This window comes from Crocodylus siamensis, chromosome 4 (assembly GCF_052110815.1).
Source record: "Crocodylus siamensis isolate JL-2025a chromosome 4, ASM5211081v1, whole genome shotgun sequence".
Classification (NCBI taxonomy): Eukaryota; Metazoa; Chordata; order Crocodylia; family Crocodylidae; genus Crocodylus; species Crocodylus siamensis.
In genome coordinates, this window is record NC_143398.1 from 185,985,833 (window position 1) to 186,001,973 (window position 16,141).

Genomic DNA, 16,141 nt, shown 5'->3' on the forward strand with positions numbered 1-16,141 from the left:
AACCAGTGAGTTGTGGAGCCTCTGACAGTTGATCTCAGTCTGTCAGCAGCTCCATGATTGGGAGCGCGGGATGCACATAGTTCGAAATTTGATTAGATTTTTATTATCTAGCTACTGGTCCTAGACTTACCTTCAGATTTTTTGAGTGATTACATCTAACTTAAAAATAAACTTCACTTTTTTGTTCATCTGTAATAACTTTGTATAGGTTCTTTTAGCAGTCCCCATTTGGGGGATTGTAACAACATATGCGCTTGGTCTTCTAATGCTAAAACACCAATAAAAAGCTAAAGTATTTGTATACATACTTTAGCGGTCCCCCTTCAGTTGCCCCCACCCCTCCAAGCTAAACTAAACAAACATTGTGGAATCAAAATAATGACTCTTAAGGTGCTTAAATTGCATGTTATTGGACTCCTGGGCCACATCCACTTGAGTGTGGAAGTTTGGCTTCTGGGCACAGCTAGCAGTGGTGCACCTTGTGCTGTCACTAGTTGTCCCAGGGGAACATCAGTGCCACACGCCCTCTCGCATGTGACAGGTTACCCCAAGTGGGGTAAGGAGGCTGGGACCAGCACTGGGCTGGCCCCAGCAGCCTTACCTGGGAGCCTCCTGGAGCCATAGTAGTGGCAATCCTGCCGCTTGGAACCTGGCTGGCAGCTGAAGCGTGGCTCCGGTTGGCCTGGCTTCAGTTTTAAGTAAAGCACATTTTTTCTGTGGGTTGACCCCTGGATATCCAGGGGTCAACCTCCTGCCCCCCGCCCCCCCCCCCGGTAGTACAGGGAACACCCAAACGTGTGGTATGTAGCATTGCAGATGTGTCTGCAGCCCGACTTATTGCACGGCAACACTTGTCTGGATGGGGCCCTAAAGTGCAACTGGGTAATGACAAAGAAAACAAAATGTGTCATTAGAGACTAAAAGAAAGATTTATCTTCAGTAATCGTCTATTTTTTTGTCACAGAAAATAAAACTACCTAAGAAAATATCCAGACGCTATCCAGCTTATGAGCTCTATCTGTATGGGGAAGGAAATTATGCTGAAGAAAACAAAAATTTGCTGCTGACAGGGATTCCAGTTCTCTTCCTTCCTGGCAATGCTGGGAGTTACAAACAAGGTAAGAATATAATAAGCAAATATTGAAATCTGTACAATGTTATTTTTGTTAGCTGAAGACGGGAAAGGTTTGTGTCTTTGATACGTTACCAAAGGAATCCAGTAAACGTATCCATAAGCCTCAGTGCTTTAGGCTTTGTGCTGACAGGATTTGCACGTTCCTGACTTGCACCACCAAGGAATGAAAAGACTGAATTTTTGGTTGTTATAGCTTAGTTGAAGTCAGCTGATGTGCACTAGTTGAGAATCCAGTCTGAGATATTTACATGTAGTAGGACTTACTGGTATTTGCAGAAAGGAGACTCATAAGTCATCATTGCTATCCCATGGATGGAAGCATGGTATGAATGTTTTCAGGCCAGTGCAGGAGGACAAAAGGTAAAAAAAAAAACTTTTGCCTTTATTAAATCAGAGCTTCCATTGCTACCACAAATGGGCATCCATGTTTAATTGTGGGCCTTATTTTTACTATACTGAACATAATCTAAGAGGCACTTGAACTCCCAGAACTAATTAACTCTGTGATTTCTGTCTGGGTCACTCTAACTGCTCTAAGTTTGCTCATATATGCAAGAGGAATCCATAAGCTGTGTTGTGACAGCATTGTGCCATGGCTGCAAAGAAGGGTTAATAAACTAAACTAGCTACTGTACAATTCTGACACATTTGTGATATCAAATTCAGTCTCAAACACCTTAGAAATAAAAATTCTCCCTCACCTGTTTATGAAAGCAGTTTCAGTATCCTCTGCTGTGTTTTAGTTCATGGGTGTTCCAGTGTTTGTGTAGCCTGTTTTTCTACTTGGTGTAATTCATTATTTCCTGCTATGCTTCTAATTCTCAAATGAAATAAATATGTTTAAGATACCATCACTTTTCTGTACAGATATAATATTTAAAAATTATGTGTTATTCTTGAAAGTGCTTTACCAGCATTGACTAATAAAAATGAAGCATAAAAACAGCATTACTGTTGGGGTAGTCTTCATTTAAAATGTTACTCTTGTTTTACAAAATGTGGTTTGAACCCGAACTATTCAAACTTATGGTGATGGCAAAATTTTATTTGTGTACAAGTAGTATGTCCTTCTTCCTGAAACCAGTTTGTTAGTCAAATCCTTCTTTTAAAGAAGTAAATACAAATTTAGGATGACTTCTGCATTCAGTTTATGAATAAATTATGCTGATGTTTTGATCTGCAGTTCTTAACTTGTTTAACTTCTTAGTTTGAGATCATATGTGCTTAGTTATGAGCAGAAGACACAGTCAAATATTATATAATTTTAGTTTTAGAAAACAAATGGCACTTGTGGACAATCGTGGCTAGAGAAGATTGAAATAATAATTGCAGAAAAGATACGGACATTTCTTATTATGTTTAAAGTACGTACTGCAAATCTCTGTGAATTAATCATATTTCTGAATACACAGCAGTACATAAGTATAGGGCAGTGGAATGCCTTTGAATATGCTCACCAGGAGTCAAAGGGAAATTTAAAAAAATATCATTTGAGGAGGAACACCATTTATAATGTACAACTTAAAATCAGGACCCTTAGTATTTTCTCTTTAGTGCTTTGAAGAGTTGGTTTAGAGAGATCACAGTTATTGATCATAAAAATTCATCTTTCAAGCTCCTTGTTAAAACTAAATAAATGTTACCTCTCTGGTTTAATTGGCGATTCTCCCTCATTGTACTTATAGCTTTGTATTCTAGACTGTATATTGGTAGATAAAAGTACTTGCTGTAGAAGACGTTGCGGGCTCTGAGCAAGATTATATGCTGCTACTTGCACTTCATTTGTTTATTTTAAAGTATGTCCAGTTTAGCAGAGCAGTGTTGCTACTTTTTCTATGCTTGTTATTTGGATAAACTGAGGATACTTGTTAATTTGGCAAGTCTCATGAGGATTAAAATTACTTTTTTAAATGTACAAAATATACAGAGACTTGCTGGAGGAGGGAGGATCTGGTGTGAGGTGAAATTAATTATTCCAGAGTTGGTAGTAGTATGTTCTTGAGTTCTTATTTTGTGTCTGATCCCGACTTGCTTTGTGATTGTTGTAAATCATTTATTCTTTATACCACAGCTTCCCATCTGTAAAATCAGGACAAGCTTTTTAGCTGTTTACGTGAACATTAAGGATATCAGTAAAAACACATTTAAAATTGATTTAAAATGAACTAATTGACAGATTTCAAAATAGCATCAGTGGGAAATCAAATGGAGATACTTTTAGGCCCTTTTCTTTTATCAGCTTAGTAGCAACTAATATTAAAATATCTGCTAATAAAGTTTGTAGATAACAATGAGTGGTGTGACAGTACGGTCATACAGACAATTTGGTAATCTGGGCTCTTTTAAACAATGTGCTTTATTGAAGCCAAATGCAAGGTCATATATCTCTAAGAATATGAAAAGCAGATCATAACTATAGGATTAGAGACCTGGCTGGTAGTGACTGAAAAGGATTTAGTGGGCCAGCAGCTGAACATGAACTCCTTATATGATGCTTTGGCACAGTGACTCGGCAGCTTTCCCAAGCCATGGGCCAGAACAATCTAGCTCCAGTCCAGCGCAGGCTGGCGGGCTTCAGCAGTGCATTGGTGACAGGGGCTTCTGTCTGATCTGAGGCTGCGCAGCTGGAAGCTGCACATGTGCTACAGCCTGGGAGGTGAGAAGAAGTACCCTGCTACCAGAACCCCACAGTTTAGCAGGCTGGATCCAGTGGTTCTGTGGGCTGTATGTTACAACTCCCAATCTGGCAAATATAACTCAATAGGTACTGATCCAGCATACACGTTTTATAAAGGATATTGAAAATTGGAGAATGTGCAGAGAAACGCCACAAAAAGTGACTTGGAGAGCTGTAAAATTATCATAATAAAAAACAGGAGTTCAATCTACTAGATTATAAGAAGTCAGGAGTAGACTTCAGGGTTCTTATACACTGTAATCATGAAGAGAGAATACCAGGAATAAAGGTTTCCTCAATCTAGCAAGCATAGTGAGAAGAATTTGGAAAAGAGAAACATACCTGTAAATTAGTCATAAATATTTAACACATAGTTATTTTACATACAGGTTGGATTATCTAGTGGTACAATCTACCAGAGGAGGTAATTGGTGCTCATGCTCTCCCTCTCCAGATTGAGACTGGATGCCTTTCTGCAATATATGCTTGAGTCAGATGAACATTGTTGAGCTTAGTACAGGAATAACTTGATGAAATTCTGTGGTCAGTGCCTTGAACATGTAAAGTGTGATTTTTTTTTTTGATTTTTTTTTTAGATATGGTGGTTTATCTCTTTCATTGGGGCTTACTGAGGATATTGGATTTGTGAATCTCTACACTCAGAAGCTATTTCTAGGGATTAATGAAGATATGGCAAGATTGAGATATCAGACTATTGTACCCTAGGAGAAACTGGCGGTTTGATTCCAGATGGATTCTTTTTCTGTAGGACAACTTTTCCTTAGAGCCTTTATTTTACCTTCCAGAGCTGTAGTAATCTCCAAACTGCAGATAAATTTCCTCTCTTGCCAACCCGTCATCCTCATCTGTAGTCTCTAATAACAGTATTTGCAGCCACTATTGATAGTAGTTCCCACTCTATTTTCTTATCTCCATGGAAAATTGCTAGGAGTGCTACAGTGTGAAAGCCATGCTTAATAGCAGCCAAGGATGGGCAGGGCAGATATATTATGTATGAGATCTTGAGAGAGAAGATTTGTCCCTGCAAGGTTCAAAATTTGAGAAAAGAAAGGAGTGGAAAGGATATACCAGGATAAGCGTTGAAGGGCTTCCTATCTAGCTCAGCATTTGAAACTTAGGCTGCACAGAGCCAGGGTTTGCAAAAGACTTTAAATAAAATCTAACAATGCTAGTATTTCTAGCATCAACGTCTAAAACAGCATTATTATCTTTTTGTTATACTCACTGACTAGCAGAATGATAACTTCATGCACCTCCATGTAGTGGTAATTATCTGTGTGCCTACAATTAAAAGTGTAGGGGTGGGGGTAAGGAGTTACTGCATATCTGAGCTGCTTCACTGTAACTGTCCCAAGGCCCACAGTTAATAAGAAACAGGGACTTGATTGTGCCTCTTCCACTTCATTTTAATCTTTATTTTTAGTCTCTGTGGCCACTTTACTCCATGGTATAAGGTAAACCTGAATGAAACTGGGCAATGTTGCCCTAACTTCAGTTTTCATTTAACACAGGATAATTGCAGGTACAGGGGTATTTACCACAGAATACCTGAGATGTGGTAAGCAATAGAGGTGCACCAATACATCAGTCCGATATCAGATTCGTATCAATATAAAGAAAATGGTCTATATTGGATATTGGCCTTATGGGGCCAATAATTTGGCAGATAAATTCTTGTGCTGTGTGCACCTGCAGTACATCGTGGAGCAGACCCAGCAGCGTGGAGAGCTGTTTTCCAGCTGGTAATTTGGAGGTGGGGGGCAGATCAACACCTCCCACAGTGAGGGAGGGGGCAGAGGTAGGTGCTGCCCAGCCAGGGTGGGGAGGACAGGATGGAGGCACAGCTTGTGGGGTAGGGGGGTGGCTCCTGCTGCTGCTTGCACCCCAGGAAGGTTCGGGTGGGGAGTGCCACCAGATCTGTGTGAGGCAGGGTAGGCTGCAACTGCGGGATGGAGCCGGAGCTGGTGCTGCACAGCTCTTCTCACAGGGAGCAGGGGTTGGAGCAGGCACTGGCAGTGCTGGGAGGAGGCTGCAGCCACCCCAGATTTCACCTCAGCTCCACTCCCAGCCTTGTGCCGCTGCCTGCTGCCTGGCACAGCCCTGGCTGAATGCCCCACCTCCACCCAAGTGCTGGGAAAAGCTGCAGCTGGGCTGGGCAGCAGGTGGTAGTGTGGGGCTGGGAGCAGAGCTGCAGTGAAATCTGGGGTGGCTGCAGCCCCCGCCCAGCACCAGCCCTCAGCAAGAAAAGCCCTGTGCAGCGCTGACTTTGGTTCCACCCCACAGCTGCAGCCTGCACCACACAGATCCAGGGGTACATGCCCCCTCTTACCCTCCCGGAGTAGAAGCAGCAGTGGGAGTTACCCCCACCCCACAAGTGGCAGCTCCGCTCCCCACCCTGTCTGGGCAGCACCTACCCCTGCCCGCTTCCTCACTGTGGGGAGGGGGGTGGGGAGCATTGATCTGCCTCCCCATGCTCCTTCCTTCCTTCCCTCTTCCCCTTCCACCACAATGGACTTACCAGCTGGAGGCAACTGTAGTGGATATCAGATCAGTATCACCCAATATGCCTCCTTAAGGCTGGACGTAAGGAAGAATTTCTTTACTGTCCGAGCCCCCAAGGTCTGGAACAGTCTGCCAGCGGAGGTGGTTCAAGCACCTACATTGAACACCTTCAAGAGTAAATTGGATGCTTATCTTGCTGGGATCCTATGACCCCAGCTGACTTCCTGCCCTTTGGGCAGGGGGTTGGACTTGACGATCTCCCGAGGTCCCTTCCAGCCCTAATGTCTATGAAATCTATGAAATATTGGCTATTAGTATCGTCCCCCAGAATCTCTGTCGGTGCACCTCTAGTAAACAGGGTTCTTTGGGTAAATGTGCTGTCTTTTATTAAACCAACTAAATAGTTGGAAAAATGTTCTTTGCAAGCTTTCAGGCATAAACACCCTTCTTCAGGTGTAAGTCTCTCTCGCCTTGATAACTGTGTGCCCACAGTTAATTATGAGCTTGGGAGAATTAGATTCTCCATGGGGCTCGTGACCCCTAGTCAGGGAACCACTGGTTTATTATTCCTTTTGCTTTGCTGTCCTTACTGGTAGGTAAGGAAGGGAAAATGAGGTGATACCTGGGATATGCTCTTGATCAAGCTGCAGGGATAAAGCAGCAGCACTTATTTGTATTGTGTATGGCAGGTGGTCACTGAGGTATATTAGATGAGTTGCTGACTGAATCTTGCCATCTTCCTAAAACTTAACCTGTCTGTGAATTTTCCATCCTCCATCTTAGCAGGTTTGGCTTCTACATTTCCTTTTGCATTATTATTTTTTTTAATATGAAACTTTAAGTATTCTTTGCTGTGTTAAAGTTTTTTGCATAAAAAAATGATTTACTTCATGTTCAGCTTGTTTTCATGTTCATCTTGTTTAAGCAATCATTCTTACTTTCTAAAGATATGCCTTTATGGATTGATTTGTCTATTAGGAAAGAAATAGGTAAACTTTTAGTTTGCTGTATGATAAGGATTGTTGCATTTGACACCTAAAGATGATGGCTGCTTACAGACATGAAAGAAACAAGCCAATTAGTGCTTTACTTTCAGTTCAGTCTGCCCCAGCACCAAGCATGGCACATGCCCAGAAGAGGTATTGTGTTAGTTTGACCCAGCTCACCCAACATCTGTATAAATTGTGTGCTTCTGCGGAGGCGGGGAGGGGGGGGTTAAAAAGCCCTGCTGAAGCACCTGATCTATACAGACGCTGGGGAGCCAGGTCAAAGTAACTCGCTTCCTCTTCCTGTAAAGCGCTATTTTTTTTCACGTCTGTCAGCAGCCGAAGTTCACATAGTGATCAATGTATCAGAGTGATCAGGTTTAAAAAGCTTGAATATTCAGTGGAGAAAAGGTAATGTTTGTGAGACGTTTCACCATGACTTTTTGTGCTATAGAGAATAACATTAGTGACTGTTGTTGAGAGAGCCATTTCTCTGATTAACAAGTGAAATTTCTTTCCCCAGTGCGTTCTCTTGGCTCTATAGCACTTAGAAAGGCAGAAGACATTGACTTCAAGTACCATTTCAATTTCTTCAGTGTCAATTTTAACGAGGAGCTGGTGGCACTATATGGTGGTAGTCTGCAAAGGCAGACCAGATTTGTTCATGAGTGCATAAAAGTAATCCTTAAATTGTACAAGGTAAGAAGTGAGAATGTAGATGAATGGCATTTTCAGATTTTTTTTTTCTTTTCAGAGGATTTTTGTCCATTGAAAATTTGTGGGGTGAATTTTTTAAGCATATAGATTCTCAGTTATATTGGGGAATTGAACAAAGCAGCAGCATCTTTCTTGCATGATTTGTCGAGTTCTTGTGTACTCTGGTGGAATGCCCTGAGCCTTGGCTTGGTTCTTTTTCATGTTTTTACATAAAATGCTTCAATTTTTAATATATTTACTTTTTTCATTTGAGATGGAATAGGCTAATATTTCCTTCCAGAAATGTTTCTTGACATGTGTTGTAAACATTTATTATCGCTTAGAAACTACTGTTTCTGAAGTGTAACATTAACTACATAACACTTTTGCCTTGTAAGTCCCTGTAACTCTCTGTTAGCTTGGAGGAGTAATTTTGGATAAATTAGTAACAACTCATCAAATGCTTAATGTGGATGTTTTCTTTGAGCAGCATGGTTTATTTCAGGGAAAAGATGTATGCCTGTTTATCACGAGTTATCTCTTTTAAGTATTTGTTTCATTTAAAAGACTGCTTTCATGTAACTTTGAGTGATTACTTGCTGCTTCTTTTTTTAAGGATCATGAATTTGCACCAAGCAGTGTTGCAATAGTAGGCCATTCCATGGGTGGTCTTGTAGCAAGAGCATTGCTTACTCTAAAGAACTTTAAACCTGAGCTTATCAACCTCCTCATTACACAAGCCACACCTCATGTTGCACCTGTAATGCCTTTAGACAAATATCTTACTGGTAAGTTTACGTCTGTTCTGATTGTTATATTGGATGCTTGCTTATTCTTTTTTATTATTAGTGCTTGTGAGTGGATTGAAGTTTGTTACATAGTGTGGCCTGAAGACTTATAGGACAAGTAGTGAACTCTGTGATGTTCTAGTGAATCTTTCCCTGCTTTGCTACTGAGAATGAACATTAGAATATTGAAGCAATAGCATTCTTTATCAAGTAAACATCAAAATAAGATATCTATTATTAAATAATAGCAGCAGTGGTGGCATGTGGCAAAAAAAGCAAAATTAAAGGAGCCGTTGTGCAGTGCACTTCTGCCATGATTTAGATAGCTCCTTATTCGTAATGCATCCTTTCATGTTTAAGAAGCTTGATTTACTTGAGCATCACTTCTCTTAGACCCAGAAGTATAACATTGCTTCTTGACATGTCAAAAATGGGAACAGAAGAGGGGACTGCTGCTAGGCTGTCAAGAACATCTCTAACAAACCTTACTTAGTTGACAGTATCTTGTTATAAAATAAGCTTATGGTAAAACTAGAACCTATTTTTAATACTTTTTTTTTTTTTTAAAGATTTTTATACAGCTGTAAACAATCATTGGATTTTAAAAGCCCAGGGCATAAGAAATCTAACTATCCTTTCTGTGGCGGGAGGATTCAGAGATTACCAAGTTCGTTCAGGACTGGCTTTTCTACCCAGATCGAGTCAACATAATAGTGCCTTATCTGTTGTGGTAAAATCTTTTTTTTAATTTTAATTATCTTCTAATTAAATTGTTGGGTAACTATTTGTGGAGCAACTCTGTAAATAAAATGTACAGTATAGTATATTTTTAATTCAGTGAGACTAGGTGTGAAAACTTGAATCTGATAATGGGTAGTATAAAAACTTGGTGGCAAACAAGTGGAGAGAATATTTCAAGTTGTGCTTATTTTTCCCCTTCTGCTTCAAAAATGCACAAATGTTAAAATTCACTGAAAATATGATTTTTATTCTGCCGCCCTTGTAATAAAGTCTTTTTACAAGACTGAGAGATTTCAAGAGGTGCATTGAACAAAGGTAATATTCTGTAAGAACTCCTTTCATTTTCTGTTTTATAGGCCTTTTCACGTTCTCAATATGTGCATACATGGGTTATCAACATGCATATTACAACACTTATGCTGCTGTAAGGTGGGGTGACTGTTCTCCTTGTATCAGCTCCTGGACTGTATAAGCGAAGCTAACTATTGCATTTTAGCTGCTTCTTACAATAGGATAGAGCAAATGGACAAAACAGGAACAGATGAAAAGTGTGTCCCATTATTTCCACTTTTCTCTCTCCCCTTCTGTTTTTTTGTTTGGTGTACTTGGTTCATCTGTCCATACTTTGTTACACATTTTAACACACAGCTTTCTATTTCTATCCCCTCCATCTGCTTTTATTATATGGAATGGTTTACTTGCAGCCAAAGGAAATGTGGGCATCTTAAAAGGCTAGTTAATTGCAATTAACTTACTTGTGATGAGTATCAACCATTTTCTCCGAATCCTGTTTCTCACATTCTGAGAATTGAGAAGTTAAATTAGTTCCTGACTGATAAATGAGAAGCTTCAGTCACTTAACATTTGCAAACTGATTCTTGTTGAATTTCTAGCAGCTTCTTGGTATTCAGCAGGGAGCAGTAGTCAGTTGTACTTCATTATAATTTATTTTTAGTAACAAATGTACATCTTTTTCTTATTTTGGTTCATACCTTGCTGTAGTTATCTGTTGCCTTCAGACCTAACTTATACTGAACTCTAAGTTTAAGTGTGTGCTCTCAGGAAAGGCTTTGGATATGAAAATGCATTGACTAATGACTAGTTGAGAGGATGGAATGTGCATGTATCCCCTTGTTCCTGTGCCAGTATTGTTTTCTTTTTACTCTCTGGTGTTTATTCCCCAAAATATAAATGGCAGTCATATGCCTGCTTGGTCTTAATGTTGCTCAATTTAAACAATATAAGATCTTTTAGTTTTCTTTCATATTGTATCCCTTCTTTGCACCTCTTCCATTTTGAGTTTTTTCTTGAACATGAATAACCAGAATTATACACAGTATTCCAGGTGAGGTCTCGCAAGTACTTTTTACAGTAGCAGTAATGCTTCCCTTAATACCTTGCCTGATACCCTAGAATTATTTTTATCTTTTTCAGGATTGATCTCAGTTCATAATTTTCCTATAATCAGCCACTGCACCCATGTTATTCTTCTCATTTTCTAACGGATGAGCTCCCAGCTTATAGCAGAAGTTCTTGTTATTAGTTCCTAAACGTATGACTTTTATTTTGAACTATTGAGTCTTATCTTACATCTATTATTCTAGTCCTCAAGGTCATTCAGTTCTTCCTGTATGATATTCTGATCCTCTTTGTGAAGTCTACTGATGACACTAAATTGGGAGGTATTATTAATACAATCACACTCCATTTTGTGCCAAGGTTTGATGAAAAATTAAGCAATTTGGTCTCACAATCAATCCTGGAGGAACTCCAGTAATAAACTCCATCAAGGATGATACTTTCCCTTCAAAAAAATTCTGTTCTTGTCTTCCTTTTGGTTAGTTCCTCACCCATGTTTTGCTAATCCTCAACCTTTTCAGCTTAATTTATATATTAAGAAAGCTGTTTTCTAAAATGTATGCTGCTGAAATGATATGGTTTTAATTCTCAATATAATTGTAAGGCTAACTAAGCTTTTAAAATAATATTATGTCATTATTGATATTAAATATTTGATTAAGTACCAAAAATATTTTATTTTTTTTCTGAACAGAGCTCAGCAGTTCCTCGAGCATGGGCTTCAACAGACCACCTCTCCATAGTGTGGTAAATTCATTCATAAAACAAACAAACAAAGTTAGGTTACAGACATGACTGCTATTTTTTTCCTGCCTTCATCACTATATGTCACTTCATTTAATCTCAGCATAATTTTCTGGTGACTACTTGCTCACTTTTCTGTGTTCTTATCTTTAAATAAAATTTTACTTGCGTTCTCTCTCCTAGGTGTAAAGAACTGATATTGGCTACCATTAGGGCATTTTTTGATCTCATTGATGAAAACACCAAACAGGTTTGTAGCTCCACTCTCTTCCATATGCTGAAATAAAGTGCTTTTCCAGCTAATAACATTTCAATCAACATCGTAATATTAGGGACAAATACTGCATACTAGTTTTTCTGCATTGTTCTTCCTGGTAATTCTGTATCACTCTGGTAAATCTGTGCTGCTTTTTCCCTGTGCTGAGCACTAGTTCGTTCTCCACTGCCGCTGCTAGCCTGAGCCCCGTGCCAGCTCTGGGGTCACCTGTCAGGTTCTGAGCCGTGGCAGGAGCAGCTGGGTAGAAGCTGCTGCTCAGCGCGGAGGAAAGCAGCCCCCACGCTTGCCACTGCTAGGCAGTGTTTGCTGCAGCTGGCCCCCTAGAGCTCGCGCTGCACTAGGCTGCGGTGTAGCTGTTTCACCACCGCCTCTGTGCTGCCCTGTGTTTGCTCCCACAAGGCCACTGCTGCCATGCTGGCCAGCACAGAGGTGGTGAAGCAGCTGCACTGCAGCCTAGCACAGCATGAGCTCCGGGTGGGTAGCTGCAGCAAGCACTGCTCAGCAGCAGTGAGTAGTAGTTTCTGGGGAACAAACTGGTGTTCAGTGCAGGGTAAAAGCGGCTGCTCTCCCTCCCCATGGCCAGAGCCCTGTGCTGTAGCCACTCAGAGCCCATGTAGGGCTGCCTGTGCCTGCTTTTTGTTGCCACCACTGCCCTGCACTGTGGCAGTGACACAGCAGAGAGGCAGGACAGCCCCATGTGGGCTGTGAGTGGCTGCAGCAGGAAGCGCTGGCCATGGGGGATGGGGCCCACTTTTCCACCGTGCTGAGCACCAGCTCATTTCCCACTGCTGTTGCTCAGTCCAGATGGGCGAGCTCAGGGGTCAGGGCTACGTGCTGGTCACCACCTTTACCATGGGGTTGGGGTGGGGGCAGTGGGAGTGAGCGGGCACACAGGAACCAATGACAGCTGGGTGGGAGCGCAGGGCCTGCGCCAGTGTTCTGGGACCAGTGCCGGTGGGGCCCAGAGCAGGACGGCAGCAATCCTACCGCTCCGTTCTAGGCCCTGTTGGCACTGGCACAGGCCCTGTGCTCCCGCTCACTTCCACTCACCCCCGCCCCTCCCACTGCTTTCCAACCGCCTCCTGGCTGCATGGCCAGACCATGGGACTCAGCAGGAGCTGGCCCAGCCCTGAGGACTGGGGCTATCCCTGCGGTCCTCCCCTGCCACCCCTCCCCCTTCTTACCTGCATTTTCTGTGCTGGCACAGCCGTGAACAGGCCCAGGTCCCAGGCCAGAAGCCCCTCCTAGGCAGAGGTTTCTGGTTGAGGGGGCTAGGCTTGCAGAAGCCTGCTGAGGGTTCCTGTGGGTCCTACTGCCCCTGGTTCCTGTCATTTTTGACAGGAGCCACGGGCTGGTAAATATTAATTTTTAAAATTTTTTAGGGGCCCCACAGGCCAGATAGAATGGCCTGGCAGGCCAGACGCAGGCTGTATTTTGCCCACCCCTGTGTTACATGTTCCTCTCTTCTTGAGGTGTAGCTTTTAGTTATGGAGGTTCCTGGTTGGATTCTCCATGTGCCAGAAAGAGCATGGTCATTTATACACATATAGATGTCATGGGATTTTTGTGAAGGCAAACTGAAGTGTCATTTTTTTCGTAAGTGTTCATTTTTAGATAGTCTAAGGCAGGGGTGACCAACCTGTGGTACATGTAGCACAAATGGCATGAGGATCTCTGTGTGGCACACAACAAATTGGGGAGAGTGCCAGCAGCAAAGTGATACATAGGGAGGAAGCAGATCAGGCAGGGGTTTGGAGTGGAGCTTATTTTGTGGCACACCTGCCAAAAAGGTTGGTTTCGACTGATTTAGGGGAAAGCTAATGAATTTACTCTTGTCCCTTTTTTGCTCGTATTTTATTATAGTTTTATTATTTTCCCCCTACCTGCTTGCTTTCTTTGTTTCTCTTGCATCTCACAGTGGGATAAAGTATTTGAAAACCCTTTAACACTGCTTTTTTTCTGTTCCTGACTCTTATTGTTTTAGAGCAGTAAATGAAAAAAAAATAAGAAAGAGGTCTGGTGGCTGAAAATACCCAGTAGCAGAGCCCGTATCATTGGCAATGTATCAGGGAGCATGGGGGGCAAATGCCCTCCCAAATTTCTGTGTCAGCAGCAGGGCATGCTGACACAGCAATCCAGGACCCAGCAGCAGTAGGGGTGGCAGCAGCAGCATGGAGTTGTGCCACCCACTGTGGTGGTGGCATGGGGTTATGCCCCATCACACTCAGCACTTACACATCGCCTATAGCCCGTGTCATAAAAAGTGAATGGTCAGTTATTCTTTGTGAGCCTTCATTTGATAAGACTTCACTGTTCTCTCAAGCTTGCTCAGTTAAACTTTTCAACATATAATGCTTAAGGATAGGAGACTGCCTTTTTCTGAAGTTGACTGATATTGGGCAGTAGGAGTAAAATTCTTCAGGACTTACTTGGGTTGGCCCTCATGATTCCATGTTTCAAAACCACACTTGCAAAGAGTGAAAGAGAGATCAAACAGGTTAATTTTTAGAAACAACATCGTTTTGATGCTATTTGGACATTTGAAATGTCTGTTAAACCCAGGAATTAGGATTTACGGGCATAGGCAAATCAGTTGGCAAAAGGTGAAAAATTAATTTGTCACATGGCTCTCCAATTTATCACATTGGCACCTGTGTATGTGGCTCTGCATTACAATGTAGTTAAAGCTTTTTGATTTTATATATGCATAGTTATCTTTTTGCATCACTTGTTAAGTTCATACTTTGTATATTGCAATAATTGGATGTTAATAGGAATCCTAGAAAAACAGGGCTGGAGGGGACCTCATGAGTCCAACCTTCTGTTCAACCATTGTAGGCAAGTATCAGTCTAACCCACTCCTAAAAACTTCTACAACCTGTCTCAGGAATCTGTTCCATTGCTTAGATATGCCCATTGTTTAAAAGTTCATAATATCCAGCCTATATTTCCTTTCTTTCAACTTAAGACTGTTTTTACTTGTCCTGTCCCCTACAGCTACAGAGAAAAGTCTATCATGATCATTTTTATAACCACTCTTCAGGTATTTGATGTTGATATGCAGTGTTGATATTCTGCAGTTATTGAATTAAAAACAGAAACCATGTTCACCTCTGTCACCTTGACATTCTGATTCTGACTCTTAATTACTAAAACTGCATAACTGGTTTACTCTTTTGGTAATTCATGTAAAGTACGCAAAATGCTAACACATCTTTGTATTTTTAGATAACTGATGATCCAAAGAAAAGATTGTCAGTATTGAATCACCACTTTGTGAAACACCCAGCAAAGCTGTATGCGGAAAACCCTGAAACACTTACTGAACTTACAGGTTTGCCACTCTTATTTGTTACTGGGACCAGTGTTCATAGATACTGTGTTGTTTAATCTCCTTGTAACCAGACTTCTGCAGCAGACTCTGTTTTCTGTTAGGTACCATTCAGGTAATATTTCTAGTGTGTGGAAACAATTTCTGGGGCTTGACATTTGCTTTCTAATGAACTGAGCTTGCTATAGGATCTGCTGGGGCAAAGATATCTTTGTCACTTTTGAATTCTTCAGATTCTGGGGGCCTGTCAGGAAACAAAGGTTGTTCCAATTTATGTCTGACTGTCAGTGGCCCTGAGACATTGCTTCACCATAGCTAGAGGTGAGACATGTTTGGACTGTATCTCTTCCTGTGGCCATCTTTTTCATGCTGGCTGAAGGTGACTTTTGTATGTTGTGTATAATCACTCTACCAGGTGGTCAGATCTGCTGATTCAGTTTCTGATATTTATTACTACTAGGGAGGGGAATAAGGAGAGAACTCTTGACTGAGAGTCCCACGGATCTTTTGTAAGCCAAGAATTGCAGAAACTTGATGGGGGGTTTTTTTGGTTTTTTTTTTTGAAGTGGTGGAAAATTATTCCCTTTGGTCAGGTTCTTTAGTTTATAATATAATGGCTGTAGTGTAAAATGTTAGATTTTCATTATTCATTTTCTCAGAATTCCCCTCAATTTTAAAAGCAATTAGGAATGTATTTTAATCTGAATTTTTGTTCTCATTTGGCTAAATGTCATAGACATTAGGGCTTGTAAGATCATCAGGCCCAGCCCCCAAATTTATCCTTTATGACATGCCGTTGAGTTTAATGACATTACCCTTGGAATCAGTTTGCCTCTGTGTTTTATATGGTGGCATCTCTAATAAAGCTATCTAAATTATTCCCC

At 41.2% G+C, this 16,141-nt stretch overlaps 1 protein-coding gene across 2 annotated transcripts in view; it reads left to right on the plus strand.

Moving 5' to 3' along the window:
* Positions 1 to 16,141, plus strand: part of PGAP1 (post-GPI attachment to proteins inositol deacylase 1) — a 62,788-nt gene that overhangs the window by 4,083 nt on the left and 42,564 nt on the right. For both annotated transcript variants that reach the window (XM_090045196.1, XM_090045197.1), the window contains exons 2-8: positions 965 to 1,118; positions 7,845 to 8,020; positions 8,634 to 8,805; positions 9,375 to 9,535; positions 11,600 to 11,652; positions 11,833 to 11,899; positions 15,155 to 15,260. In XM_090045196.1, the coding sequence (XP_089901322.1) occupies positions 965 to 1,118; positions 7,845 to 8,020; positions 8,634 to 8,805; positions 9,375 to 9,535; positions 11,600 to 11,652; positions 11,833 to 11,899; positions 15,155 to 15,260 (889 nt within the window). The remainder of the gene's footprint in view (positions 1 to 964; positions 1,119 to 7,844; positions 8,021 to 8,633; positions 8,806 to 9,374; positions 9,536 to 11,599; positions 11,653 to 11,832; positions 11,900 to 15,154; positions 15,261 to 16,141) is intronic.